At 44.1% G+C, this 24,890-nt stretch overlaps 4 protein-coding genes across 12 annotated transcripts in view; 2 read left to right on the top strand and 2 right to left on the bottom strand.

The window, feature by feature from the left end:
• rgl2 (ral guanine nucleotide dissociation stimulator-like 2) overlaps positions 1-1,987 on the top strand; it is a 29,087-nt gene extending 27,100 nt beyond the window's left edge. For all 8 annotated transcript variants that reach the window (XM_086217826.1, XM_086217828.1, XM_086217825.1 and 5 more), the window contains one exon: positions 28-1,987. In XM_086217826.1, the coding sequence (XP_086073952.1) occupies positions 28-209 (182 nt within the window). In that variant the 3' untranslated portion in view covers positions 210-1,987. The remainder of the gene's footprint in view (positions 1-27) is intronic.
• dnase2 (deoxyribonuclease II, lysosomal) lies at positions 1,310-7,469 on the bottom strand. Its single transcript, XM_086217829.1, has 7 exons — positions 7,312-7,469; positions 6,480-6,574; positions 6,224-6,395; positions 5,762-5,864; positions 4,850-5,014; positions 3,372-3,584; positions 1,310-2,935 (listed from the first exon to the last, which is right to left on the bottom strand). The coding sequence occupies exons 2-7, from the start codon at positions 6,572-6,574 to the stop codon at positions 2,565-2,567; spliced, it is 1,119 nt and encodes a 372-aa protein (XP_086073955.1). The 5' UTR covers positions 7,312-7,469; the 3' UTR covers positions 1,310-2,564.
• Positions 7,470-9,715: 2,246 nt separating this feature from the next.
• gpsm3 (G protein signaling modulator 3) lies at positions 9,716-24,693 on the bottom strand. Of its 2 annotated transcripts, none has more exons than XM_086217819.1 (6): positions 24,677-24,693; positions 13,121-13,172; positions 12,216-12,697; positions 11,806-11,968; positions 10,870-11,108; positions 9,716-10,744 (listed from the first exon to the last, which is right to left on the bottom strand). In XM_086217819.1, the coding sequence occupies exons 3-6, from the start codon at positions 12,663-12,665 to the stop codon at positions 10,604-10,606; spliced, it is 993 nt and encodes a 330-aa protein (XP_086073945.1). In that variant the 5' UTR covers positions 12,666-12,697; positions 13,121-13,172; positions 24,677-24,693; the 3' UTR covers positions 9,716-10,603. The 2 variants fall into 2 exon arrangements, with proteins under 2 accessions (XP_086073945.1, XP_086073944.1); XM_086217818.1 differs by lacking the exon at positions 24,677-24,693 and adding an exon at positions 14,877-15,559.
• Positions 14,825-22,922, top strand: pbx2 (pre-B-cell leukemia homeobox 2). The gene is made up of 8 exons (XM_086217817.1): positions 14,825-15,233; positions 15,865-15,938; positions 17,623-17,867; positions 19,200-19,390; positions 20,238-20,373; positions 20,463-20,604; positions 21,465-21,556; positions 22,129-22,922. The coding sequence occupies exons 1-8, from the start codon at positions 14,989-14,991 to the stop codon at positions 22,207-22,209; spliced, it is 1,206 nt and encodes a 401-aa protein (XP_086073943.1). The 5' UTR covers positions 14,825-14,988; the 3' UTR covers positions 22,210-22,922.
• Positions 24,694-24,890: the final 197 nt, after the last annotated feature.

The raw sequence follows: 24,890 nt of genomic DNA, 5'->3' as shown, positions 1-24,890 counted from the left end.
TCCATGTGTGTTCTTCTTATAATGCAGAACTAGTCATTCCTGCTACGGGGAACGTCTTCTATGCCATGACATCATCCAGTGTTGACTTTCTGTTGAGAAGGAAAGGCCGGAACCCTCCTCTTGGCTCTCAGCCAATCAGCACAGAGACGAGTGCCACTTTTCCTCGAATCAAGGCCAAGGGGAGGCGACTGGTCAGGACTCTGTTTTGACAACTGTTTGTCCACCAACCCGACTTCGTCTGCAGTGATGGATCGTTTCATAGCCCTGACATCAACGCAGTAACAGGAACCGTGGCCTTTCTTTCTTCTCCAAAACACAAATCCACACAAGCCTTTCTTACCGAGCTCCTACCAAGCTTGGTCGACCAAAACACCAAGTCATCGTTCGTTCCCGCGCAGAACTCCAAACAGAAGAGCACAGCTGTTGCTGAGGAACAGTGTCACTTCCCTCTTTAGCCAAATACCTTTTACTAATTTAGTCCCGGTGGATGAGAAAACGCAGCTTTAGTCAGGAAGCACTTGATGCATTTTTTTTTTTTTCCCTTTCAACTCAATGAGCAAGATCAGTATGAAGAGCTAACAGCCGCCGGGACGCCCCCTGTTGTTCTGTGCCTAAGTTGTTTTCCAAATATGAGATTTAATTAGACAGAACGTGCGTCCAGGACCATCCACGATGACATTGAAGAACGTGGTTTGTTTTGGGGGGAGGAAGCGTAATAAAATCTTGGTTCTCGTGAAATCATTCATCCAAGACACAGAGCAGGTGCATCACCGTCGCCACACACTGGAACCTGTCAAATATTTAGTAGATATTAATATATTTTTTATGTTCTCATGCTGTCAAGATTGTGTTTACACTGACATGGAGCTCCAAGTCTGAATTCAAGCATTTCAGTCATGAAAACTGCATCAAGTAGCTTCAAGACTTCAGTGGAAAGAATCAGGTTTTGCTTTGTTTTGATATTATTCAGAGACTAATTTCAGAATTGATTTAAAGCCACGTTAAACAATATTTTTCGCATTACATTTCATTGAACTCCTGAGCTATTTAACCTATTCTGTTTAAGCAATGTGTTGGTTTTACAGCCTGAAATTACTCTTCCAGCCGCTCCTCCAGCAGCAGCAGCACTCAGCAAAGCTGCCGGTACTCGAGAGAAGTTTTTGAAACAAGCTGGTAAAAAGCTGCATAAGAGCCAGACATTTCCCTCATGAGATTCTAGAGCCCAAACTAGAATAAAAATAAGAGAGTAATGCACTTATTTCACCAGATTGACGTTTGTGTGCTCGTTTAACAAAACTGTGTTTTACGGCAGAAAATGTTCATACAGCTTGTGGTCTAGTTCTTCTGCCCCCTAGTGGGCAAAGTGATTATTACAGCTTTGAAAGCAGCTTTAAGTCAAATCTTGTGGCTTTGTGTGAATTTATTTTTAGTACCAAAGCAATGTAAGGAAAAAAATCCCCACCATTAATACTTTCAATGTTTTCCAAGCCTGAACTTTTCATCACAACGTAAGCTAAACTCAATATATGCAGAATTCCAGCAGAATACATCTTTACTTATGTTTACAGTTCCACTTGTAGATTTCAAATTTAAACGTTACCTTTGAAACACAACTAAATTGAGACATAACAGTCTCGACAAGGTCTGGTGACCTCTGGTTCCTGCTCATCGCTGGTGACGCCTCCCGAGTGGCAGAGGCATGAGCGTCACATGACCGGGGAGAGGATTCTGGGTAACAATCGATGATGTATGCTAGCATCGTGCTAAGCTACTGATTTATTTTTTACTGCCTTTCTCCACAGGGTGCTCTCAACTTTCCCACGTTTGCATTAGAATGTGTTCAAGCACACGTGTGTGTGTGTGCGTGCGTGTGTGACTGAGTGGAAATGCAGTCACATTCAGTGCTGTGTGTTATAACGTCAAATATATTTATGCACTACATTCAAGATGTCCTATTTTTGCCATAATAAATTTACTTTTGTATGAACTTCATTGCTTTCGTCTACTGTGCTGTCAGATATTGTCAAAGCAGCTGCGTATCCCCCCCCCTAAAAATATTTCTCTACGTGTCAAATAATGTCAGATTTATTTTTACTCATTAAACAAAGAAAGGGGGATGTCATCAACAATAATCACCTCTGTCTGGTTTTGAGTTGAGACAGCCTGCATCTTTTCCTCAAGACAAGAAAAAAACAAAACAAAACAAAAAAACAAGGCATGAAACCTGCCAATATAGGAAGAATGTACATGTGTGAAAAATGCCACACATCCAAGAGACAAAGATTTCTGGGCGGCACTCACAAAAACACAAACATTCATGTGAAGAAAGTATAATAAAAAAAAAGGATCCTCAGATCTGAATGTCGTCAGTGTAATGGTACATGGTTAAGTGTGGCCTGAATTTTAAATAGTGCAGTTATGGTGGTAAATATATTATGCAGATACTGATACTCAGTTTATTAATGATATAAAAAGTATTTAAACATTCAACTTTTAGATCCCCCTGCTAAACCAGCTGTGGGCCCTTCTTCAGTCCCAGTAGACCAGGGTGGCTCCAGCAGCCCTCAACACTGGACTGTCCCTCCCCCACATGCCTCACACTCCAGCGCCGCCGTCCGGTAAGCCTTCCACACCACTGGATCCTGCAGACACATCGTACCGCCACCTCGCTTCTCCTCCGCCTCGTTACGGTTAATGTCTCCCACACACACCCAGCCACCTCCGTCCCCCGCGCCTGCCGCCTTGGGGCTGACAGCCCACTTGGAGTGGTCATGGCTGGCCTTGAAGGTGAACGTCTGCCCTGGAGAAATGAGCGTGATGTCCAGGACCTTCCAGCCCAGCGAGCAGTCAGAGGGAAGGATGCCTGTGGAGCGGACCCAGAACTGGACCAGGAGGTCTGACTGGAGGGTGGGGGCCACCCAGGAGTGGTAGAGGTCTAATGAGGCAGAGACGAACGAAAAGAGGTGTAACTTATTTCACTGGCTGTACGACGTCTGTGGGCTCGTTAAAGCGTGAAGCCAAATGTTAGCTGAAGCTACAGGGTTTCAAAGTGTTGATTTTCTCCTTTGACCTCTAATGATCACAAAAAGAGCAAAATATTTCATAAAGTATTAAACTAAGAACTCTGAGAAGTCCACACAAATGTCCCTAAAGAGATAAACAGAATGGTACTTGATTGCTTTCTGGAGCTGAAAGTATGAAGTAACACTACAGTAGAATATAACGAAGTGCTCGACTGTAGTCATTAACAAGGTGACAAAAGTTGGTTTTTTTTTAATATGAAAAGTAGAAGACAAACTCTGAATAAGAAACTGCAGGTGAAGGTCACAGAGACTGCAACAGCCTTTACGTCGCCGCTGTTGTGCTCTCACCATTGTCAAAAGAAGCTCCTTTGGCGAAGTTGATGAAGTCAGTGCCACCCATGGAGGTCAGGGTCACGCTGCGGTTGGATGCAGGTTTGACATGTGGAAAGGTGGTTGTGTGGTTTTTCTTACAAACGGCAGCTAGGGCAGGCACCAGCGAAGCCAGGGATTCTGGGACGTCACAGTCGTACACAGTGGGCTGATTGATCTGGAGCTGCTCTCCTGTGCCGAGCGAAACGGATTTAGTTTGAGTTTGAGCTCAGCTAACGGAGATCCGCCGCCACTGCTGAATTCATCAAGCACGCCATCAGAAACAACAGAAGACACACTCCTTCCAGTCAACCTCGCACTTTACCGCGTCTCAGACGCCGGCCACTACATACTCAGAAATATCGATTTATATTGACATGAAACCAAGAAAGAACCAAATCTTCCCATTTGAAGGGTTTCAACATGTGACTCTTTACTCGTTTTAGCCGCGATGGCAGTGGGGCTCAAAGTACGCGGATGTCGTTCTGCCATTCGGGTGAAATTCTTACACAGGCTCAGGAGGTATCGACTGCTTGAACAGGTCCAATTTTAAAATCTGAACTTTTATTACAGTCGGCAGAAGTCACCACCCTGCCTTCATCTTCAAGTGTACCTCACATCTGAAGCCAGATAAAAAGACGTTTGCGTCCTAAAATATGACAATAAAATGCTTTGTCAAGCTCCTGTGTCGACCTCAACTGAACATTTACGGTGTTCAAATTTGAGTCGGGAGCTTTCATTGCACTGGTCACGTGACGAATGCGTGGTATTTAAGAGCTCTGGGTCTGAAACTGCAGAGTCAAATCTAATTAGAGTGCAGATTTATGCTGCGAGTGCACCGGAACCAACCTAAGAAGATCAACTTCTGCATTTGACATGTTGCATCCACTTCACCGCTTCCTTCAGTGACTCACCCCTGTGAGAGGACCGCCATTGCTATGGTTACATACCTCGCTCACTCTAATAACATTACCCACAGCACTGCAAGTGCAACGGTACCAACCGCTGGGTCTGCCAGGGAAGTGCAGACCATTAAATAACGGGGGACGATAAAACGATAACGACGGAGGAATCTCCTTTCAGAGGCCAAAACCCCAGAAAAACCCGGCACTGACCACTTAAAGAAGGCAGGCAGGACATTTAATACGAAACGAAACATATTTAGTGTGACAGAGCGAACACCTCTTTTTTTTTCTTTTTTTTTAGATCAGCTGTGAATGACATAATTTGACTAAAATTAAACGAAATTACAGCTTTTATTGACCTGAGAAATCAGCAAAGCTGTGTGTTTTGAATAATCTTACAGTGACAGCACGCCATTCCTCATCTACTGATGTTTTTTGGGCAGTAATCAGTCAAACGGTAAAGCGTATTTTCATCATCCGTTAGCACATGAAGGGTTGAGCGCAGCTTCAGAACCACTCCCTCTGTGCCACAGCGCGACCGGACAGTCTTACCAATGGTCTGGAAGCGTGTGAGTGGGAAAGTAATGCAGATGAAGTTCTGCCCGTTATTGACTCCACTGCTGGGGTAAGAATACCGCCCTGCGTGTCGTACAGGAGGGAAATTAGGGGTGCTGTGGACCAACCAGAAGCCCTGAGTTTTATCCACCAGCACTACACCTGAGGAGCAGAAATACACAACACATGATGCTGTATTTCAACACAATAAAAAGGCCCATCACGCACAAGCAGGGAAACATACATTTTTTCAGAAGTTATTGTGTCCTTTCTCTACAGTCAAACACAAACATGGCTTCCCTCCTCTCCTCTGTCCTGCATTAGGGAGCTGAGATCTAACCAGCTGACTGCTAGTTAGCTTAGCACAATGAATGGAAGTGGAGGGAAAGCGGTAGCAGGCCTCCGTCAAAAGTCATCACATCTATCAGGTTCAGGATCTGGGTTTGTCCTCCTCGTCCTTCTTCCACTCAGCCAAGAGTAGCAGTAGCAGTCGCCATCTAATCTTCTACAAATGTTTTTATGTTGGCGCTGTATCTAATCACTACGCTCAGGGTTTTGATCAGGAAAGTAGTTCCCCATCATGTGTCTGATTCGTAAAACCTGAATTCTTCTCATTTTAAATTGCTACCCTAATACTACGTTCTACACAGAGAACCTGGTTGTATTAATGCAGGCAAAGACTGTTGTGAAGACTTCTGACAGAGGGATGCTAACATTTCCCATCCACAACAATGAACTGTGCTAAGCTAACTAGTCGTCCGCTGGCCTCTGTGGGTCTTTAATGCCCACACAGAGGAGAAAATGGTGTCTATCTTCTTGCCTGAGTCTGGGGAGGATGGACAATGAGTGTATTTCACAAAGAGATGCCTTAACAAGCTGTATCGAGAGCTCCACCGCTCTGGTCTTCACCTTTAGTGTGTCCCCCTCTGCTTCCGCTGTTTCCCATCCATCCGTCACCACGGTCCTCACTTGGCTTTTGGTCATTGTAAAGGATGTATGCAAGCTCTGTGTTCTATAAAAGGGCGAAATATAAACATAAAAGACAAGAACAGTGACAGGCTGAGGTATGAAAATCGAATCAGTAGCTTCCCCAACAGGTGCTTGAAGCGGGACACAACAACTCTTTAAATCACTGTGCAAGTCTCAGTTCCCCCTCTCGGTTTCTTGTTGACTTTGTGACCTCGACTCTAAGATGTCAAAGAAGAAGATTGAGTCTCATTTATTTAACACATGAGCGATAAAGAAGGAATAAAATCTATGTGATCATTTTAGCAGGCAGCTTCGAGGAACTATAAGAGAATTTGAGGAACTCTCAGAGGAATCACACAGAACGTTTCAAGAAGAACTTGTTCTGCTTTTCCGGAAGCGGACCTTTGCTTGTGCGTACAGTTGCCCGACCGTCCACCCCAAGGCGCCGGTGGTGTCGTTCACCGTCCCGTTCCCATCAGTCCACCCTCCACTGCCTTTCTCCAGCAGCAGATATGTCTGACCACTGTCAGGAGATTTACTGCCATGTTGTTTAGGTAACTTGTAGAGATAGAACCTAAAGTGAAGAAGACATTGGTGATGCGATCCAACAGAATATTTGTGCGTGTGTTGCCTTTGCGGATTTCTGATCTTGAATTACCAGTCCACAGCATCTCCTCGGTCGTTGTAGCAACTAATTGGTGATGTGTCTCCCCCTTGTGGCGAATAGAGGCTCAACATGAGAAACAGAAGCATCTGAGAAGGAGACACCAACTTGTATGAACACGAAAAAGTTATCAAATGGACGCGTTGTACTCGGGGCGTTGGTTTTTATAGTTGTTGGGTTTTTTTTTGGTAGAATCCAAGCGAGACTGGCATGTATCTCATGACTTCCCTCTATGAAATACAGAAGTGAAACGTGACAAGGCAAACCTGAACTTGGAACCCTTAAAATGTCAGGAATAAAAGAGTGTTTTCGTGCATTTAAACATAAACGCAAAAATGAAAAAAGCCCCTTCGAATCTGTGTGTGTGTGTGTCACTTTTATGTGTTTTTACCCCCATAACTTACCGACTAACAAGATATTGATCAATTTACACACAAGCAGTTACAGTGTTTGTATTTATATTACATTTGCTTACATTGTTAGCATCTATATTGTTAATATATCCACTTTGCAGCTGCAACATTGTGAATTTCCCCGTCGTCGTGGGACTAATAAAGGAATATCTCATCTTATCCGTGTATTTTAAATCATGTGACAACCACAACTGAGTGGACAGACACTGACGCGAAGACGGATTCATAAAGGGAGTTAACGAGCCGTGTGACATTCGTGAAGACTAATAACTACAGAATTATGGTTAAAAAGAGTTGAGTTTTAATTGGAGTTAAAGTAGAGAGCTGGAGTAACTTAGCAAGTCCTAGCTTCAGCAAGACGGGGAAGTCACATCAACGAACAAAGAAAATCTCCGTCCATCTTTCTAACCTACCTTCACCTGAGCCCGTTCGCCGTCAAAAATCTCGAGTCAATTTTTATTTTGTTTCCACTTTTATAAAACCGCATGCCAAGTTTCGGATTCGTCAACATCCTTGTTCAGATCTGGGACTTCATCAAGGTTTTGCCCGTTTAATGGCGAGCAACCAACGTCTTAGAGCACTCCCGCCACCTACAGGACCGGAGTAAAACTAGCAACAACAACGACAAAGCGTGACTTTCTACTTTAGGTGCACAATTTATCGAAATTACTTATGATTATTATTTATGAAATCACGATAAGGCGGCCTGATACAATTTTTCATTCACAGGAAGGCACAGCAGTGTCTAAAACTACCATTTTACTTTAAATTAATCTACAGGGCTGCCTGTATCCTACAAACATTAAAAAAAAACGTTTGTTAGATAATATCGACCCCACACCATAAACATTTGAATGGGTTTTTCAATAAGAAATCGTTGCAAATCATATTAGATTAATTAGATCAGTTATATTAGGGTTGTTTTTTTTTTTTTTTAAACCGCCCTGCCCTTCTTGCTACGTTTCATTTTGCTCAGCCCAGTTTCTGTCAATGCGTTGGCAATTTGACCAAAACCTTTTCTCACTTTCATGATGTCTGAGTCCCCAGATTATTTCTGGTTCTGACACGAGTCCTGCTGATTCTTCAATTTGACCTTGATCAGGCAGGCCTGTTTACAGTCAACAGGCCCAACCCTGAAACATGTTTGCCCATTAAGAACAGGGTTTTATTAAGTAAGGTGCGCCCTGCCCCTGGTCTTCTTGTGCCCACATCCAGCTGCAGTGCATTAAGATAGTCATCGATGTAATCATAGCTTGGCATCGAGCCATTTTTAACATTTTGCATTGAAACTGCAGGACTTGGACAAGAAGATGGTGATTGCAACAAATGTTGCCCTGGCAGAGAAATAACAATCGCTGGGAGCGCTAAGCATTCCCCGCTGTATCATCTTTTTTAATCTAAATGAGACAATTTAGAAAATGATCACCGGGCAGCATTGAGGAGGACTTGAAACTATAGTGACTGAGACTATAAACTGTTTACTGCAGCCATAAATCAAGCGAGCAGTACGGCCATTTTTTGACTCTTTAGAGGAGTCAACACCTGCTGGTTGTCAGAAAAGTAAACAGGTTTCAGGAACTTTCACATCAGATCCATTAATCAGACTCAGAGTTGTCGTTGTTTTTTTTTTTTACAGTTTATGGGTCTGACTTCACCTTAGAGAGAAGTTCAAACCTGAGAATGACTTGAAATAAATCTACTGCCATAGTCGGCGAGCGCTTTCTGTGTTTTTGGGTTCTTACAGGAATGGCAAGATGAGAAGAACCAGCGATGGGATGCTCATCGCCTCCTCTTCAGACATAAAATAAGCCAGGGTGACCTCTGACACCAGGCTATGACACAAATTGCCTCGACGTAAACTAATTGGACTGCTGCTGTGTCTTCCTGTTTGATATTTTGCACCTCTGGTGTTGGTCTGCGCTTGGTCTCTCTTGTGCTACATGGCTTTCTTCCTCTTTTTTTTTCTCCCCTCTTCAGTTATTTAAGTGTCTTTGCACCACTTGATGATTCAAAGCAAAGGCAAAAGAATCAGGCTGTAAGAAAGATTTATAAAAACCTTTCACTGATTCATGACCTTTGACCTTTTAGCCTTCACATACATCTTTACCAAAAATATATTTTTGTCCTGCAAACGGCTACAATTTTTTTTTAATCAACCAGCATTTTTGGTCAAGGGCTTTCCGTCACTAGACGTATAATTCTGCTTTATTTGAGGAAGTGACACAGTGTCCTTAGTCAACTCTAACCTGCCGTAAAGAGACAAACCAGAACTTCCTCAGAAAGCGTTCCACTGAGCTGACTGGACTAAAAACAAGCAAAACAAGGTCAGAGTCAAGGAAAGCGGCAGCTGTCAGGCTGGTATACTGTAAAACATGAGGTTGAGAGCAGGAGTTTCAAAGTCTTTGAATATACAATCCATACAGTGGCGGTTACCGTACCGTCACTGATGTCACACGCACGCCAAACAGATTCATGCCTGGAAATATGAGGTTTATCGGGATCTTTAAGCGTCACTGCTTGATCTTGCAAATGAAAATGATGCGATCCTGCGCCGATCAACCACTTTACTGCCAAGAATAGACAGCCGGTGTGGAATTCACCACACCCTGAAATCACACTAACAAGAAAAAGACGCAGTCCCAACCTCTCTCCTCCCGGCTCCCAGAGGTCCTCAGGTCAGCCAGAAGGGTGGAGCCTGGGGCATATTCAAATCAAAACTCCTGGAATGAAACCTTTAGACCGAGGGAGAAGGATCAAATATAGAGTATGCTCGTGGTCTATGCATCAGAAAATAAAATTAAAAAAAGAAATCCTATTGACGAACTTACAGCTGCTATTTTTACATATAATAAATCTTCTTATCCCATATTAATTTTCACATGACTTCACACATGCGATATTTTTTATTAAAGCTGTGTTATAAAAGTCTGTTCTATCAGATAAAATGTTGTAAATGTTGTTATAGATACATCATGATTATACTGTGTGGATGGTTAGCGCCGTCGTATTTTGTGTTTGTCATCGGACGGATGCGTTTAATCTTCAGCAGCACAGAAGAATTCAGGAACTGTGAGATAACACCAACAGCTTTATCTCATCGACCCCCTCGATTGGACGTAGCAGCTCCATTTCTTCCTGTTTGATTTATTTACAGTTGTGGGAATGTGAGCTGACACCAGAAGGATGATTACTGATGAAAATGACAGAACAGATTTCACAGTTTCTGCTTAGTGTCGCTGCTGGAATTCTTGCAATTACATTGCACTTTGTATTTGTAATCAGAAGTGCATTTAAAAAAAAAAAACATGCTCCTTTTATATATATATATTTGGAAATGGTTCAGTAAGTGAAGGAAAGTTCTTTTGTTTATTTCCTAGTGGATAATGATCCAGATACAGTCAGGCTCTGCGAGGCCTTGGAGTGATTATCCCCTCAGCGCCTCCCCCCGCTGTCTGCTGCACACATGCGACGAACTGATAGCCGTCAGTCGACTTCCTCCTTCACTTCAAGGATCAGTCAACTGCTCGTTACAGACATTCAATGAAATGCAAAACATGATGAGATGAGAAAGCACGTCTACTGAGCCTATTGTCTATGTAAGGAAATTAACTACAGCGTTAATCTCATCAGGAACGAAGCACATCAATAGTTCAAGGCTACAATACTGGAACGGCTCTGACGGGAGCCTGCGATTTCTATTCCATCTCAGGTTTGCAGCATGCAAGGTAGTTCAGTCCTCTGCTCGTCCATGCGTCCCCCCTGGACCCTCAGGAGGAGGGAGAAGAAGTCCTCATCATCCATGGGACCAGGAGCCCTGCTGCGTTGGTCCTCCAGGCGGCCTTGGGCCTGTGGGTGGAAGGACGATGGGAAATTCGAAATCTTAAAATGATGAATACAGCCCAAGTTGACACTGAAGAATTAAAGCATCCGGTGGCATAAAAAAACAGCTGAATTAGACTCAAATTGCTCACCTGTGTTGTGAGAATCATGTTGTACAAGTCCTCTTTAGGGACAGGAACTGGTGCCGGCTTTTCAGGCTTTCTCACAAAGGAGAGATGCTTTATGCTGCCTCTGAAACTTCTAGCTTTTGATTTTGGCGGAGAGGACCCTGCAAGCTGCGCCCTCTGGTCATCCAGCCGGCGGGCTTGAGCAGTAGCCACCAACTCAAAAAACTCCTCTCTCTGCAGTGAAGTCATGGATGAAAAGATAACTGTGGGGAACAAGAGAGAGATGGAAGCGTCATGTCAGTGGTAAAGGACAAGACAACTTGTCTTTTGTCCTAGCTAGCACTGGTCCAGCTTGCTAAGTCTTGCTGCAGGATGTCATCAAAGTCGTGAGGACCTGTTAGCAGCGGCCGCTAAACTAGCGTACCTTGTAACTGCCTGTTGTGCAATCATTGCGTAGTCTCCCCCCGACAAAAGCGGCCTTAAGTTGGCAAATCATCTTGAAATTTGGTGCTAGCTAAGAAGCCCCTGTTGTGGTTATAAGACATATTGGCGATATTTAACTCTCAGTCCCAGCTCTCAAACCAGCGTCGGCAGACACAGCCCCTTAGTTGCTTGGATTATTTTCAGTTTTCATATACAAATACATTGCCATTACATTTCCATGCCTTTGAGGAACATTTTCATGTTCTTACATTCAACCAAAAAGAATGTTACTGTGTTGTCGTGTTGATGAAGTTCAGTTTCATTTTTCAAACATTTCCTGGCTTGTTTTCAAAAAACAAAAATGTGCGAGTCCTGAGAGTTGTTATTTTCAAATTCTAGGCCCTTTCAAACCCTGCTGACTACTGTAACATTAGACTGTAAGGACTCAGAACTGGCTCCATTTGTGTAGACAGTAATTTGTTTTAATTGGACAGTTGGCCAAATCTCACACATAGCACCTTTAACCTGTGTTCTCACCTCTCTTAACTGGCTGCGTGGTGTTGGGCTCCGAGTGACACCTCCTCCTGATCCCACTCTCCAGCCTGAAGGAGCAGCGCTGGTCATTGAGCCGCCTCCCCTCCTGAAAAGTGCACAGCAGCTCGTACAGGGCCTCTGGGAAGTCGGGGGTTAACCGGTGAGCCTGAGAAAACGTGAGTAGGTGGCAGAAAAAGAGTGAAGCTGTGAGGTTTGTTGTCACGTTGAAGGAATTTACTCGACTCCTACATACTCCTACAAACTGCGTAACAATATGTTAATCTGCTGTTTTCCCATCACAATTGTTTTTCGTGTAGTGTCGACCTATAGAGCATGTAACTTAATAAAGAAACACTTAGCTTGTCACATGCCCAACTGAAATATGATAGAGATGATCATGATGGTTCACAAACCTTTTTTGCGTCCTCCAGCTGGCTGAGTGTCCCCTCTGGTCCTCGCTCAGACAAATTAAACGTTATGTCCATTTGAGGGTCATTTTGTCCGACTGGTTTATCCTCTGTTTGACTGGGCTCCTCCGACATTTCATGAATCAACTCTTGTGTCTCTCCTTCAATCTCACCTCGGTTCTGTCCATCATCCACACTCTCAGTTTGCTCTGATTTATCTGGTTTGTCCCCTACGTCCACAAAAACATCTCCCACTTGGTCTTCCTCTGTGTTTGTCTGGTGGTCCTCTAAACGCATTTTACCCTCTACATCTTCTTTTTTCTCTCTGGTGCGTTCCTCTGCCTTTTTGAGAGGCGACTCTCCGCTCCAGCTCGGCTCAGCTGAAGTGTTTGCTTCTCCTCTTTCTCTGTCTCCTTCAGAGATGACGAGCGGCTCTGGCAGCCCTCCTTCAGCCATTTCAACTATGAGCTCTGTGCGGTCTGTTAATCCTACCGTCAAACCAAGCAAGCACAAGAAGATACACAAACAGGGTTAGGGTCAAAGATCTTAGGTCAAACTCTCAAAGGTCTCCATTTTTAATACTCCTGAGAAAAACACACAGCTGACAACCCAGAAATAAACCCTGAAAATTCTTAAAATGGACATGTAAATGACAGCTGTGCAGCTGTGCGTCTCTCCTCCAAAGTAATGCGTGAGAAACTAGCTTGGCAGGTTCCGGCATGCTGGTTACATATCTTTAAGCAACTCAACTGTACGTCACGTATTCCTGTTAGTGTAATGACAAAAAAGTTGTTTGACAACATGATAGGAGGAGATGTCGACATCATGTTTTTGACTGAACAAACTAGAAAGTTGTATTCCTTCGCCCCACAGGTTGCCTCATGTACCATAAATATAAATTTCAGTCTTACTTTTATCTTCAGGAAGGTTCCCTTTCAGCGCCTCATCTCTTGAAGTCCCCCACTGCGTGAGCAGAACATTTTCAGTTCACCACTTGCATTGTCAACATATTCATGAAGTTGAAAAAAAAACAAAAAAACACTTTGAGGAGTTTCACATGCCGACGTGACAAGTGCTTGCTTTTTTCTGTCTGTCTGCCTTGCCACCTTTACTCTCTCACTCTCGTCTCCTCTCTTCCTGTTCCTCTTACCACACATCACACCCCTATTTATGTGGCCCATATAAGAGATGTCATGCGATCATGAATTATTACTGACAAAAGCAGGAGAGACCCCCAGCATGAATGTGGTTAGTCTAAACAATCCCACGCAAATGTTTGATTTGAGGTAACCTAACATCGCAGCTGAAAGCAGCCGCCTTCTTCAACTCCAGCTCACTGGATTGTGTCAGACCCAACTGCAACATGTTGAAACAGGCACACAAAGCTGTGGTTTTGGCGCACATCCGTTTGACTTGCTGCTTAAAAGAGAAGTAGATGCAAGTGAGAGAAGCTTGTCTAAGCGGGGTTGTCGCTCGGCTTTTTCTGTTTGAATCTAGAGGTTGGAGCGGCGCAGGACGGCAACGGTTTTCACATATATTTCAATTAAGCGTTATTCCTGCTCATTCTCTTCTTACTGTGACATGATCTAACAGTGATCCTCGCAACTGAATACCCAGCTTTTACTTCAAACTGAAACTAAACCCAGCTAACCCCCAAAGCAGGTCTCAAACCCAATCAACACCCTTTAAGGTGTGTCAGCAAGTATTGTACTCAAATGATCAAGAACAACACTCCTTTCGGCGCGCAAATAATTGTATTAATCAGTTCATTTGCCTGTTACTGTCTCAATTCATTGATTTAACTGTCTTGAGTGGGACAGAGGTTTCAAAGTACGAGAGCACCAAACAGTTTCAGGGGAAGCTCAGTGAAAGAACCAGAACGACATCACATGGAACAGCCTAAATGTATGTGACTTGGTTGAGGATGTACTTTTTGGACAAAAATGTGCAGGTTTTCCAACTTTCCAATGATCAGAAACTGATAAATGAGTCAGAACAGTCTGTTTTCCTATATTCTGTGGCCCCTGATTTAGAAAAGCTTGGCTTGACTGTCTATGAGATCATCATACATAAAAATAATGATCCCATGTAGGAACCCGGGACCTGTAAATCACATAAGGAGGGGTAGGGGGGGTGCTTTATTCCACCATCTCAGACTTTTACTCCTGGCCTTGAGAATTTGGAAACTGCTTGTAACAATGCCCAACCTGATGTGTTCAAATGGCGACTTTTGTTTCTCTCCATTGACCAATCCAGAACCCAAGGCTAGTCCTGTTCTCTCATCAATGACCATAATGCAGCACATCCCCAGATTTGTGAACCAACAAAAGTGACACATTTGCTTTAAAAAAAAAAAAAGGACTGAAATAATTAATCAGTTTCCAAAATAACTGGCAATTCTTTGCTGCAGCGCTACACACACATACAGGCTTACTTTTGGGGTATTCAACGAGTTTTTACCGAGCATTGTGGGAACCAAGCCAAACCACCAACCCCAAAAACACATTTTTAGCTACTGGGTCATGCCCCCCCCCCCACCCCCTCCCGAAAGTTGTGTTTGCGCGCGCAAACACACACCCCCACACACATACACACACAAATACTAGTAATGCACATGTTCGGCTCCCCTGCAGCATCTCCTGCTGTCTAGTGTAACATGGCCTGTACCTTTTCCTGTCAGTCACTAGGGGACCCTGCACCGCGATGCCTCGGATCTCGCTGCGCTGCGTGCCTGTGAGCACAGTTGGGCAGCAGTCGTCGCCACTGTGCGTCGCTGAAGATGTTGCAGCAGCAGCAGCCTCTGACGGGCAACGGGCCCTCCAACGGCCGGGGACTCGGCATGAGCGGCCACCCGGGGATGCCGTCGCTGAACGCGGTTCATCAACCCTCTCAGCACCGGTCCGACGGAGGCGACTCGGGCCTTGAGGGCACAGAGAACGGACACGAAACCCGCAGAGATATTGGCGACATATTGCAGCAAATAATGACCATCACCGACCAAAGTTTAGACGAGGCACAGGCAAAGTGAGTGGCAACTTTTTTTTTATGTTTTAAAGTTATTGAAGCTGGGACGTCTGTTTTATTTTATTTTGTTTTTTTTTGCCGCTTTGTCGACCGGCTGTGGTAAAGTTTCCCGAACTTCTGTCTATTGTTTGGATTATTCAACCACAAGCTAACTTGTAAACTAATGTGAACTAATGAAAAAAGTTTAACCTCTCCAGATTTCAGATGTATGAATTACAACGTTCGGTTTGGTTTCATCGCTCCTGTTTACAAACATGTCCCAAATGACGGCATTGTTAGCAGGCTAGGCTGCGTTATCCAAGGCTAACAACACAGTACTACATGCTAGCCAACAGCTAATGTTTACCTAATAACGTTCTCTCTTTTTTTCCTACCGTTTGCTTCAAACAACCCGTAACGCAAACGAATATATTAAACGAAGAGTCTTTGCTATCTCACACAGCCATTTCCGCGAACAGTTAGCTACGCCACTTAGCTCCGACCTAGCTTGAAGCTAACGTTAGCTGCATTAGGCAATGCTAAAGTCACTTCGTTTTGTGTTGTTTTGGTCAATTTGCATGTTGTCACTGCCTCTGTTTACATTCAGCCTGCCATCCCAGCTCCAAAGTCACCCCGTTTTCCTTCTGTGCAGGAAACATGCGCTCAACTGTCACCGAATGAAACCCGCATTGTTCAGCGTTTTGTGCGAGATCAAGGAAAAGACTGGTAACGTTTTTTTAAAAAACAAAAAAACAAAAACACACACACACAGTGTTGATGTTTTCGCTTTAAGTCATCACACGATTTTGTTGCATCCTTGTTTGGTTAGTACTTTATTGACGTTGTGTCATCACACAGTCACAAGCAGTAGTGGGCATACTTGTGCAGGAAGATCTATAGGCAGCTATTGTGTTGAAACCATTTGGTATAAAAATAGAGTCAAGCAACAGCTGGACAAACAGACATAAGAGTATAATGGCCACGGGGTAAAACAATACTGCTCCTATTGTTTCAGTTTGCAGCTTGTGTGACTAGCAAAAGAATAAATAAAACCCCCTGCATCAATATAGCAGGAAATATAAGGATTGTGTTGCAGAATAGTCTCATGATTTTTAGTGTATTGTTATTTGAGGTTGTTCAAAGCAAAATGTGTGATCGTGGTTGCTTGGACACTTGAATAAAGAGTATGTTTATATAAGCTTTGTGTGCAACGGCCCCACAGTCTACAAACAGCTTTTCTGGCACGACTGTTAAATAGCTAGTAAGCGGGGCTGTCACTAAACTGTAAACAGATTGTGATTGATGCTTCATCGCTCAGTCCGGTCGTGCTTAAAACAGGGAGATATAATGCTGGGGAGTGTAAATCTGTTTGTCTTTTGGTTCGACAGTGAGAAGTAGAAAAGGATGTTCGCGCTGACCCTCGAGGCTCATCTAAACATGAGTTTCCTGTTGAGATGAGATTCAGTCTGAGCTGTGATAGGGATGTTCCGAATTGAATGTCACCCCGTGTGTTTAATGTAGCCGTTATGTTTTGTTTTGATTTTATTTTATTTTAATTTTTATTTATTTTTTATTTTTCAGGACACGTTCACTTAAAAAAAAACCCTTTTTTAAAAATGGGATTGAAATTCAGTGTCCAAAAACATACTCTTGAACTTCCAGGCAGCTTTAAATTTTCACGTTTTTCTACCCAGGTGTGTGTGAAAGCAGGTGCTGTATGCTTTAGGACTATGATGATGGTTAAGCAGGAGGGGGCCCACTGTGTACCCACTACTGCAAACTAGACCAGACTACACCCTTGGGGAGTACATGTTAATACTGCAGTGTTTTTACATTGGAACTCAAGAGGTTGAAACTGGGAGTGACATCACGCTTGAGTTGGAAGAATTGAGCAGGAGCAAAAGAACAAACAAACCAAAACGGACATTGACGTTCCGGTTTGTAGCGACTCTCTGCGCTCTATTTGGTGCCTTAAAAACGTGGTAGCAGCATGTTGACAGGTAGAGGGTGAACACTGGGCACCACTGGTTTAATATGACATAAATAAGACAAAAGTTCTAAAACCAGTATATGATCTGAGTGCTCACACTGGTGAGCAGCTGTGTTGGAGGGTGGTTACAAGGTTCTTCAGGGATCTCAAGAGTTTCCCAGTAAACAGTCTTTAACATCAGGGGGCATTCCACCTGAGATTTCCAACAAGGAACTTAGAACTTCAGACCTGTTTGTAGCCTGTCAGTTGAACGCTTGCTCACTCTGCTCTCATACTTGGATAGTAGAGGGAGAGTTTTAAGATGAAGTAATGGAATCAGTCAATCCTCAAGATGGGATTTGGGCAGGATGAAGGTGTCATGTAACTCCCTTTGACACCTGTTACACCAACAAAACTCATAGACATTTGTCTTATTGACAGGTCTGTCAATGAGGAACACCCAGGAGGAGGAGCCTCAGGATCCTCAGCTGGTTCGATTGGACAACATGCTGCTGGCGGAGGGCGTGGCGGGACCGGAAAAGGGCGGTGGGGCTGCTGCTGCCGTGTCAGCGGCCACCAGCTCTGGAGGGATGTCACCTGACAGCTCACTCGAGCACTCCGACTACAAAAGCAAGTTGAGCCAGATTCGCAGTATCTACCACACTGAGCTGGAGAAGTATGAGCAGGTACCGTGTCGCAACAGGAGCCAAGTGCTAACATTGCCTGTACACGCTTCCCTGTACTAAAGCTGATCGCCAGGAGTGCAATCCACTGGCGTGTTTGGTCTAGAGTTCAGTTGCATAACTTTGCTTTTGTCTGCAAATACACTTTTTTTTCCCTGATGCTGCTGATTTAAAAAGCAAACAAGCAAACAAACAAACAAAAAAACCATCAGGGAGAAGCCTTTTTACCTCTGCCTGAGAGGAGCAACACAGTACTGGACTATTTTCCTCACAGATTCTCTCTCTTTTCTAGTAATGTAGTCAATTCAAAAAGATAAAGTGGCATTCTTTTTAATGTGGATTTTCTCGTTTTGTCTAATTAACTTTTAAAAACCTGGGCCTCTTGGTTTTACCAGGGTCTGCTGCCTTCTGTTCTGGCTGTGATGGTAGCCACTCAAGTCAAACATTCTGATTCTACCAGAAGCACCTCTCGGCTCTGCTCCACTAAAAATATTTGCCCATTCTATTTTTGACAGAAGCCGTTTGAAGTTGCTCGGAGCAGATCGAGCGAGGCGAGAGAACAGACACGGGTTTCTCAGGATCTCACACCTTCTTTAGTGATTCTCGATCGTGTGTCGTATCACTCCAGCAATGTGATAACTGGAGACACGCTGTCCGATAGATGGTTCATCAGGGGTGGGTCTGAAAATTTAAAGGATCTATCAGTATGAACTACAATAAAGCAAATAATAAAGAGGCCATCTTGTCCCTCTTTTCCATGGTAGAGAATAATCCAAACAATCAAGTCGCTCTTGGCAGCAGAGGATAGAAAACAAAACATATCACAGCCAGAAGATGGCATTGCCAGCCCGGTACAGTCAAGGCTTCAGAACCTAATTTAGTCACCTGCTCGCAATTGCTCATGCAGTCATGTGTTGAACTACTAATCTATTAGGGGATGAATTGTTGCTGTAACATTCCAGCCTACACTAAAGCTTCCGTGTGTGCTGTGATTGCTGTTCTTCAAAATAACATTCAGATCAGTTCCAAAGCCCAAACGGAACCAAACGCTATTCCCGCACCATGAAGTGCGCCCAGCAAAGCGCCCCTTCTTCAGTAAAGCTGTGTAGAGGCGAGCTGCTCTGTGGAGCTCATGCTGAATTTAGCTGCTGGTCGTACCCGTGTTGAGTATTTATGGTTATACTTCCATGATATACATAGTATATATCACGTGATACATGGTGTGTACTAAAATCAACTCGAGGATTTGATCACTTCCAGCAAGCCAACATGAAATACTGCTAGATCTCTGCCCATAGCTCCCCCTCAGTGTGCATCTTCTCCCCCGGCCTTCAGGCGTGTACTGAGTTCACCACCCATGTGATGAACCTGCTGAGGGAGCAGTCGCGCACGCGGCCCGTGACTCCGCGAGAGATCGAGCGCATGGTGGCCATCATCCACCGCAAGTTCAGCTCCATCCAGACCCAGCTGAAGCAGAGCACTTGTGAAGCAGTCATGATCTTGAGGTCCCGCTTCCTCGATGCCAGGTGGGTGTGCGGAGTTGAATGTTCCTGGCCTAAATGAGCGCTTCACTAAAAATACTGCTTTTTTGCTTCAAGTACTCCCATTGTGGCTCATAAGGGGGCACATTCCAGCATGAAATAATAATTTTCTCCCTTAATACAGATACTTAGGTCAATGACGTTATTGTCTGACATAAACTAAACTAATGTAGGAGGCTTTCATGTGTGTATATAAAGGAAAGCACGCCCCTTCGGGGGCCAGCAGTTAGCTTAGCACAGTGAACGGTAGAGGATGTGTGGGTTACAATACTGCTGTCGAAAGTCATCAAATACAACTTTTTTGCCGTAATATAATTAAGGTTATGTGGAATGTAAGCTCTGATTTTTTTATTTTTTGAGATATACTAATGTTAGAATCAGACAGAACAAGAACTACTTCCCTGACACTGATTTGATGACTAGAAGCGCTACCTCTAATCATGGCTGTCTTTGTGAGAGACCATGGCCAAGCTTACCGCTGATCGTGATCGATTTGAACCAGAATGCACAGAGGAGGAATGACAGGTTTTCAAACCCGAGCGGGCAAGACAGAGGTATGCTAGCCTGCGCATCCGCTACCATTCATTGTGCTAAGCTAACTGTCAGTCTGCAGGTCTCGGTAGGTCTCAGCTCCCGGCTCAGAAGCGCGTCTGTCTTTTTTTCTCTCTCTCTCTCTCTCTCTTTTTTTTTTAATTGTCTGCCTCTTATGTTGTCTAAGTACATTTCACAAAAAGTTGTCATGTTTCATGAAATGCTAACAATAAAAAAAAAAATGTGATTAAAACAAAGAAAAGGAGATGAAGCTCTTATCGTTTGTTTTTACCCCCATCAGGCGCAAGAGGCGTAACTTCAGCAAACAGGCCACAGAGGTCCTGAATGAGTATTTTTACTCCCACCTATCCAACCCCTACCCCAGTGAAGAAGCCAAAGAGGAACTTGCCAAACAGTGTGGAATCACTGTCTCTCAGGCAAGTTGCACACGATGAATACACGGAGATTTTAAACGTGAACCCATCATTCATGCTGTGTGCGATGATCATGGATGGGTTTTCTTTAGGTCTCCAACTGGTTTGGCAATAAGAGAATCCGCTACAAGAAAAACATCAGCAAGTTCCAAGAGGAAGCCAACCTCTACGCCATGAAGACAGCCTTGGGCGCCAGACAGGGCGATGATTCACCGCACACTCCCAACTCCACAGGTGCCAAATGGGATGAAAATTATTGTGTGCAATTACTACCCCGGAGGCAGGGAACTGTATTGTGAGAGCACATGTCCTGCTCCTGAGAAATTTGCAGACAACACCGCCATGGGCTCAATTAGTTTCTGTGAGTCAGGGAATGTATCAGGGTTGCAAACCTGTCACAGGGAATCAAATGGGAGCTGTCACTAGCGTCTGACATGTCCTGCAGCCACAGATGAATGCTGCCATGCCATTTCTGCTGGAATATTTGAATGTCAGGATTCGCCCACGTCCCCCTAGCAAAGCTCATGAGGCTACAGAGTAGACTGGTGCGTCAGGGAGGTGAAGCCCTCCTCCTGGCTGGTGGAGGCTGCACCCTCCGCCTCCCACTGGAGCTCCTGACTTGGAAACAACAGTAAAGCCAGATTCTGGCAATTGTGTCCAGGCCAGGTTGCTGTCACACCAGGGGAGGCTTGGGTGCGCTCAGTTAATCAGGAAGTCCAGTGATGACGAACGATAATTGAACGATTTACGGCTGCAGTAGGAGCCACGTGTCGGTTGTAGTTGTGACTGGGGAGTTTGTACCAACTTCACCATAAATATTACCAGCTTCCACACCACAAATAGTCGAAATCGTTTAAATGTACGTTGCTGAAAAGTTATTTTGTTGCAACCTGCCCAGTTCGCTACTGACGCAGTAACGATAGTGGATGATATGTTAGGTTTTTAAGATATTAAAAAAAACAAAAAATCAGCATTTTTGATTAAATAGAGAAGAGCTAAAAAAGCATGGAATTGCCTTTAATCTACTGATTATATAAAGCTGACCGATTCTCTATGTTGTATTGAGACGACTCGCCTGGTTTGTCTGTCTTCAGGATCTGGGTCCTTCTCTCTGTCTGGTTCTGCTGACCTGTTCCTCGGGGTTCCACCAGTGAACGGCGAGCAGTCCTACCAGATGGGAGTGCAGGTACTTTTACCTCAGGGATGCTGCCCTTTTATGGTACTTGCTACTCTGTGCTCTTGTTCTCCATTAACAAGACCCTCGGAAGACAATCGTCACTGTACGCGCATGTGTAGAGACCCTCCATCTTGGGCTGAGTTCTGTCCAGGCAGGCATCGTCTGTCTGTCAGTCCGATTCTGTGATTCTAGGAATGCCAAGATGACAAAGATTTAACTTTTGGCCTCCAGAAATAAAAAACACGCCTCGGCTTTTCTGAGCCCACCAACAAGCAAAGAGCCGTCCTGTTTCTGTGCAGAAATAACGTAGTAAAACGTTGTACAAATACCATTTCATCGCCAAAGTCGAGTTCTTTTCAAAGCCTTTTGAGGTTGATTTTCACACATGGCGTGTGACGGTAAACAGAAGCGTCTCACGCATCTTGCCGCTGTAGAACAGCTGGCCGTAACGTTGCGCACATCCTTTAACCACATTTTGAAATGTGACAGATGAGTTCCACCGAAAGTCACAGGTTGCCTTTAAACACCTCCTTCCTTCCTTTCTTTCTTTCTTTCTTTCTTTTTTCTTTTTATTTCCTCAGGCTAACGGGAACTGGCAAGGTCGCAACTCGCCCCCGGCCGGCACCTCGCCACATAGCGACCACTCGGAAAACTCTGACTGATGACGCCACCGGGTGGCACAGAACGACAGCGACGGAAAGATTGACGACCGACAAAGACAGAAAGAATGATATCACACTTCCCACTTGGCTGCAGTTGTTTTTGTACGTTGTTTGTTTGGTTTGACTATTTTAAATGTTTGGGTTTTTGTTTTGTTTTGTTTTTTTCTTTCTTTTTCTTACCACTCAGCGTTGTTCATTATTACGTTTGTATGAGAGCTGAGTGAACGGAGGATAGAGTGAAAATGTGTGTGTGTGTTTGTGTTGTGTGCATGCAGGTGTGGCTTTACTATCGGGTCGTAGAGTTTCTCCACTACTTTGCCATGTTACTGAGGTGTGTGTGTGTGTGTGTGTGTGGCTGGGGAAGAGGATGGGGGGGTGCATTATCATTATTTTTTTAGCACACTATATCATTATTATTAATAATATTATTGCAGTTTTATTATTAGTGCTATTCACGTTGTTCATTTTAACAGCTCAGAAAGAGAATGCATTTAGTGGATGAGAGGGCAATAGAGAAGAATCCAAAGATTTTGTGTGTTTGTTTTGTTTTTCTAACAGCATTATGTGTCCCTGTGAAACGAATGAGGCGCGCCTGAGTCCATATTAATGGTTTGAATGAGTATATCAAGTGTTGTCTTTTTTCTGTACAGTGAAACACCTGTATTCTCTCTACCTCTTTTACAATAAAGACTCTCATGTATTCACAACCAGTTGCTGATGATTCCATCCATCCCTCCATCTGTTTTCTATACCTTATTCTGCTTATCCTGCTAAGGATTGGGGGGGTGGAGCCTATCTTGGCAGCCTTCGGGCGAGAGGCGGGGTTCACCCTGGACAGGTCACCAACACATAGACGGACAACCATTCACACTCACACCTACGGTCAATTTAGAGTCTGGATTAACCTGGTCCCCTCTTGATGTCTTTGGACTCTGGAGGAAGCTGGAGTACCAGAGAGAACCCACACAGGAACAGGGAGAACATGGAGACTCCACACAGAAAGAACCCGTGCTGGAGCCGGGGCTCAAACCCAGAACCTTCTTGCTGTGAGGCGACAGCGCTGACCACTGTACCACCGTGCCGCCCTGCTGGTGACTCCAGGTTTATCAAACAACTACTTCTCTGACAGATGTGATTATTGAGCTTGATCACAAAACAGCTGCAGCTGATGGATTTTTGTTTTTTTTTTGTTTTTTGTTCTGGTTTCTTCAGGCTCAAATGTCTCCCCACTGAAATGCAGACCCTTTAATTGCTTTACTCAGAAGTTTGAGAAGTGAAGTGACTTGCGGTTGTGGTCGGTTCACCACCTCATCTTCTAAAATGTTAAAAGGTCTGGAGAAATACTAAAATGTTCAATGTCGTAGAGCTGGAAACAACTGCTTTACTCAGTAAAATGAGCAGGCACCTGATCAGGGCTCCCAAAAGGAGTGGAGGGGCCCCCAGGGGTCCAGCATTTGCCAACTTCTGGAACCTTTTGGGTTTGTTTGTTTTGTTTTTTGCAAATAAAAATAAATAAAAAGAAGAAAACTTAGATCTGCATGTGAAGCAATTTCTTGCTCAGCTTTCCCCATTTTTTTCTAAAACAAAAAAATAATTTCTGATGAAAAAAGGTAAGTAGCTATAAAAAAAAAATTCAATTCAGATTATGATTTTTCAAAACTGACACAAGACATAATTTCCCTTTACCCAGTTGTACACGTCCCAAGAAGAAAATTACAAGCAGGAAAATTAAAAATAACAAAAAAATGAAGAAACGATACTGTGAATTACTTTGGGGGTGACGTCACTGATATGGGTTAGAATTGTTATGAATTTAAAGGCATCTAAACGTCAACCGCAGCTTCTCAGGTAAGGTAAGGATCTTATCGACTCACTTTCAAATGGGGGGGGGGTCAGCAGAAAGTCAAGTTGGGGGTGTGGAAAAAAAACAACCTTGTAGAACTAAATGATCCAGCAGTCTCGTGGCGTTAGGACTTAAATACCTTTATAACCACGAGGCTTATTTATTTATTTATATGACGCAGTAAAAGGCTGTGACTCCCGAAGACCCTCGAGCCACAGTTTGGGAACCGGCTTTCCCACAGTGCCTCACGGCATGGGAAGTGTCCTTTTTTTTTTCACAAGTGAATGTTAAACAACTGCGGCGCTAAAAGGCGCGCCAGCACGAGGCTGCGACACAAATGGCACGCGCGGTCTATTGTGACACCAAGGTGAGAATGCAAAAAGTGACGTATAATTACCCCCCCCTCACACACACACACACACACACACACACACACACACACACTCGTCCTGAGCGCATATTAATGACAGAGAAACACGGTGGAAAACTCTAAATGCCCAAGAGTGTGTTGGAGCTGGAGCTGGTACACTTTCACAAAGAACACCGATCGCCTCCCCTTATTGGACTGTGAATCATCTTTGGGAGGGGGGGTGGGGGATCATATGTTTTGGTGCGTTCATGTACCAGCAGACGCCTACAGGTGCAACCTCTGCCTCTTCTTCACACCTCAAACGATGCCCAGTTTGCCCAAATGGTTCATTCGCACTCGTCCAGTTGCCTACGCGGGACGGTGACGCGGGACAGAGAGCAAAAATAACGACAATTAATGACATTTAACAGGTTTAGTTACATTTTTACATTTCTTCCTTCTCTGATGGATGTTCCGGTTCCTCCAACA

Source organism: Aulostomus chinensis, chromosome 11 (genome assembly GCF_037954235.1).
Source record: "Aulostomus chinensis isolate RoL2024-O1b breed Wild chromosome 11, RoL_Achi_v1.0, whole genome shotgun sequence".
In the NCBI taxonomy this organism is placed as follows: Eukaryota; Metazoa; Chordata; class Actinopteri; order Syngnathiformes; family Aulostomidae; genus Aulostomus; species Aulostomus chinensis.
The sequence above is the reverse complement of the archived record's forward strand: the minus strand, read 5'-3'. Positions and strand labels throughout refer to the sequence as shown.

What these genes read in the sequence shown, in the direction of transcription:
- dnase2 (XM_086217829.1), bottom strand. Translation starts at nt 6,574, where the DNA reads ATGCTTCTGTTTCTCATGTTGAGCCTCTATTCGCCACAAGGGGGAGAC. An exon ending in CGAGGAGATGCTGTGGACTG is followed by an intron (nt 6,396 to 6,479) that starts GTAATTCAAGAT and finishes TCTTCACTTTAG; the next exon opens with GTTCTATCTCTACAAGTTAC. An exon ending in CACACGCTTCCAGACCATTG is followed by an intron (nt 3,585 to 4,849) that starts GTAAGACTGTCC and finishes CGCTCGGCACAG; the next exon opens with GAGAGCAGCTCCAGATCAAT.
- gpsm3 (XM_086217819.1), bottom strand. Translation starts at nt 12,665, where the DNA reads ATGGCTGAAGGAGGGCTGCCAGAGCCGCTCGTCATCTCTGAAGGAGAC. An exon ending in AGCTGGAGGACGCAAAAAAG is followed by an intron (nt 11,969 to 12,215) that starts GTTTGTGAACCA and finishes ACGTTTTCTCAG; the next exon opens with GCTCACCGGTTAACCCCCGA. An exon ending in ACATGATTCTCACAACACAG is followed by an intron (nt 10,745 to 10,869) that starts GTGAGCAATTTG and finishes TTCCACCCACAG; the next exon opens with GCCCAAGGCCGCCTGGAGGA.
- pbx2 (XM_086217817.1), top strand. Translation starts at nt 14,989, where the DNA reads ATGTTGCAGCAGCAGCAGCCTCTGACGGGCAACGGGCCCTCCAACGGC. An exon ending in AGCTGGAGAAGTATGAGCAG is followed by an intron (nt 17,868 to 19,199) that starts GTACCGTGTCGC and finishes CCCGGCCTTCAG; the next exon opens with GCGTGTACTGAGTTCACCAC. An exon ending in GCACACTCCCAACTCCACAG is followed by an intron (nt 20,605 to 21,464) that starts GTGCCAAATGGG and finishes GTCTGTCTTCAG; the next exon opens with GATCTGGGTCCTTCTCTCTG.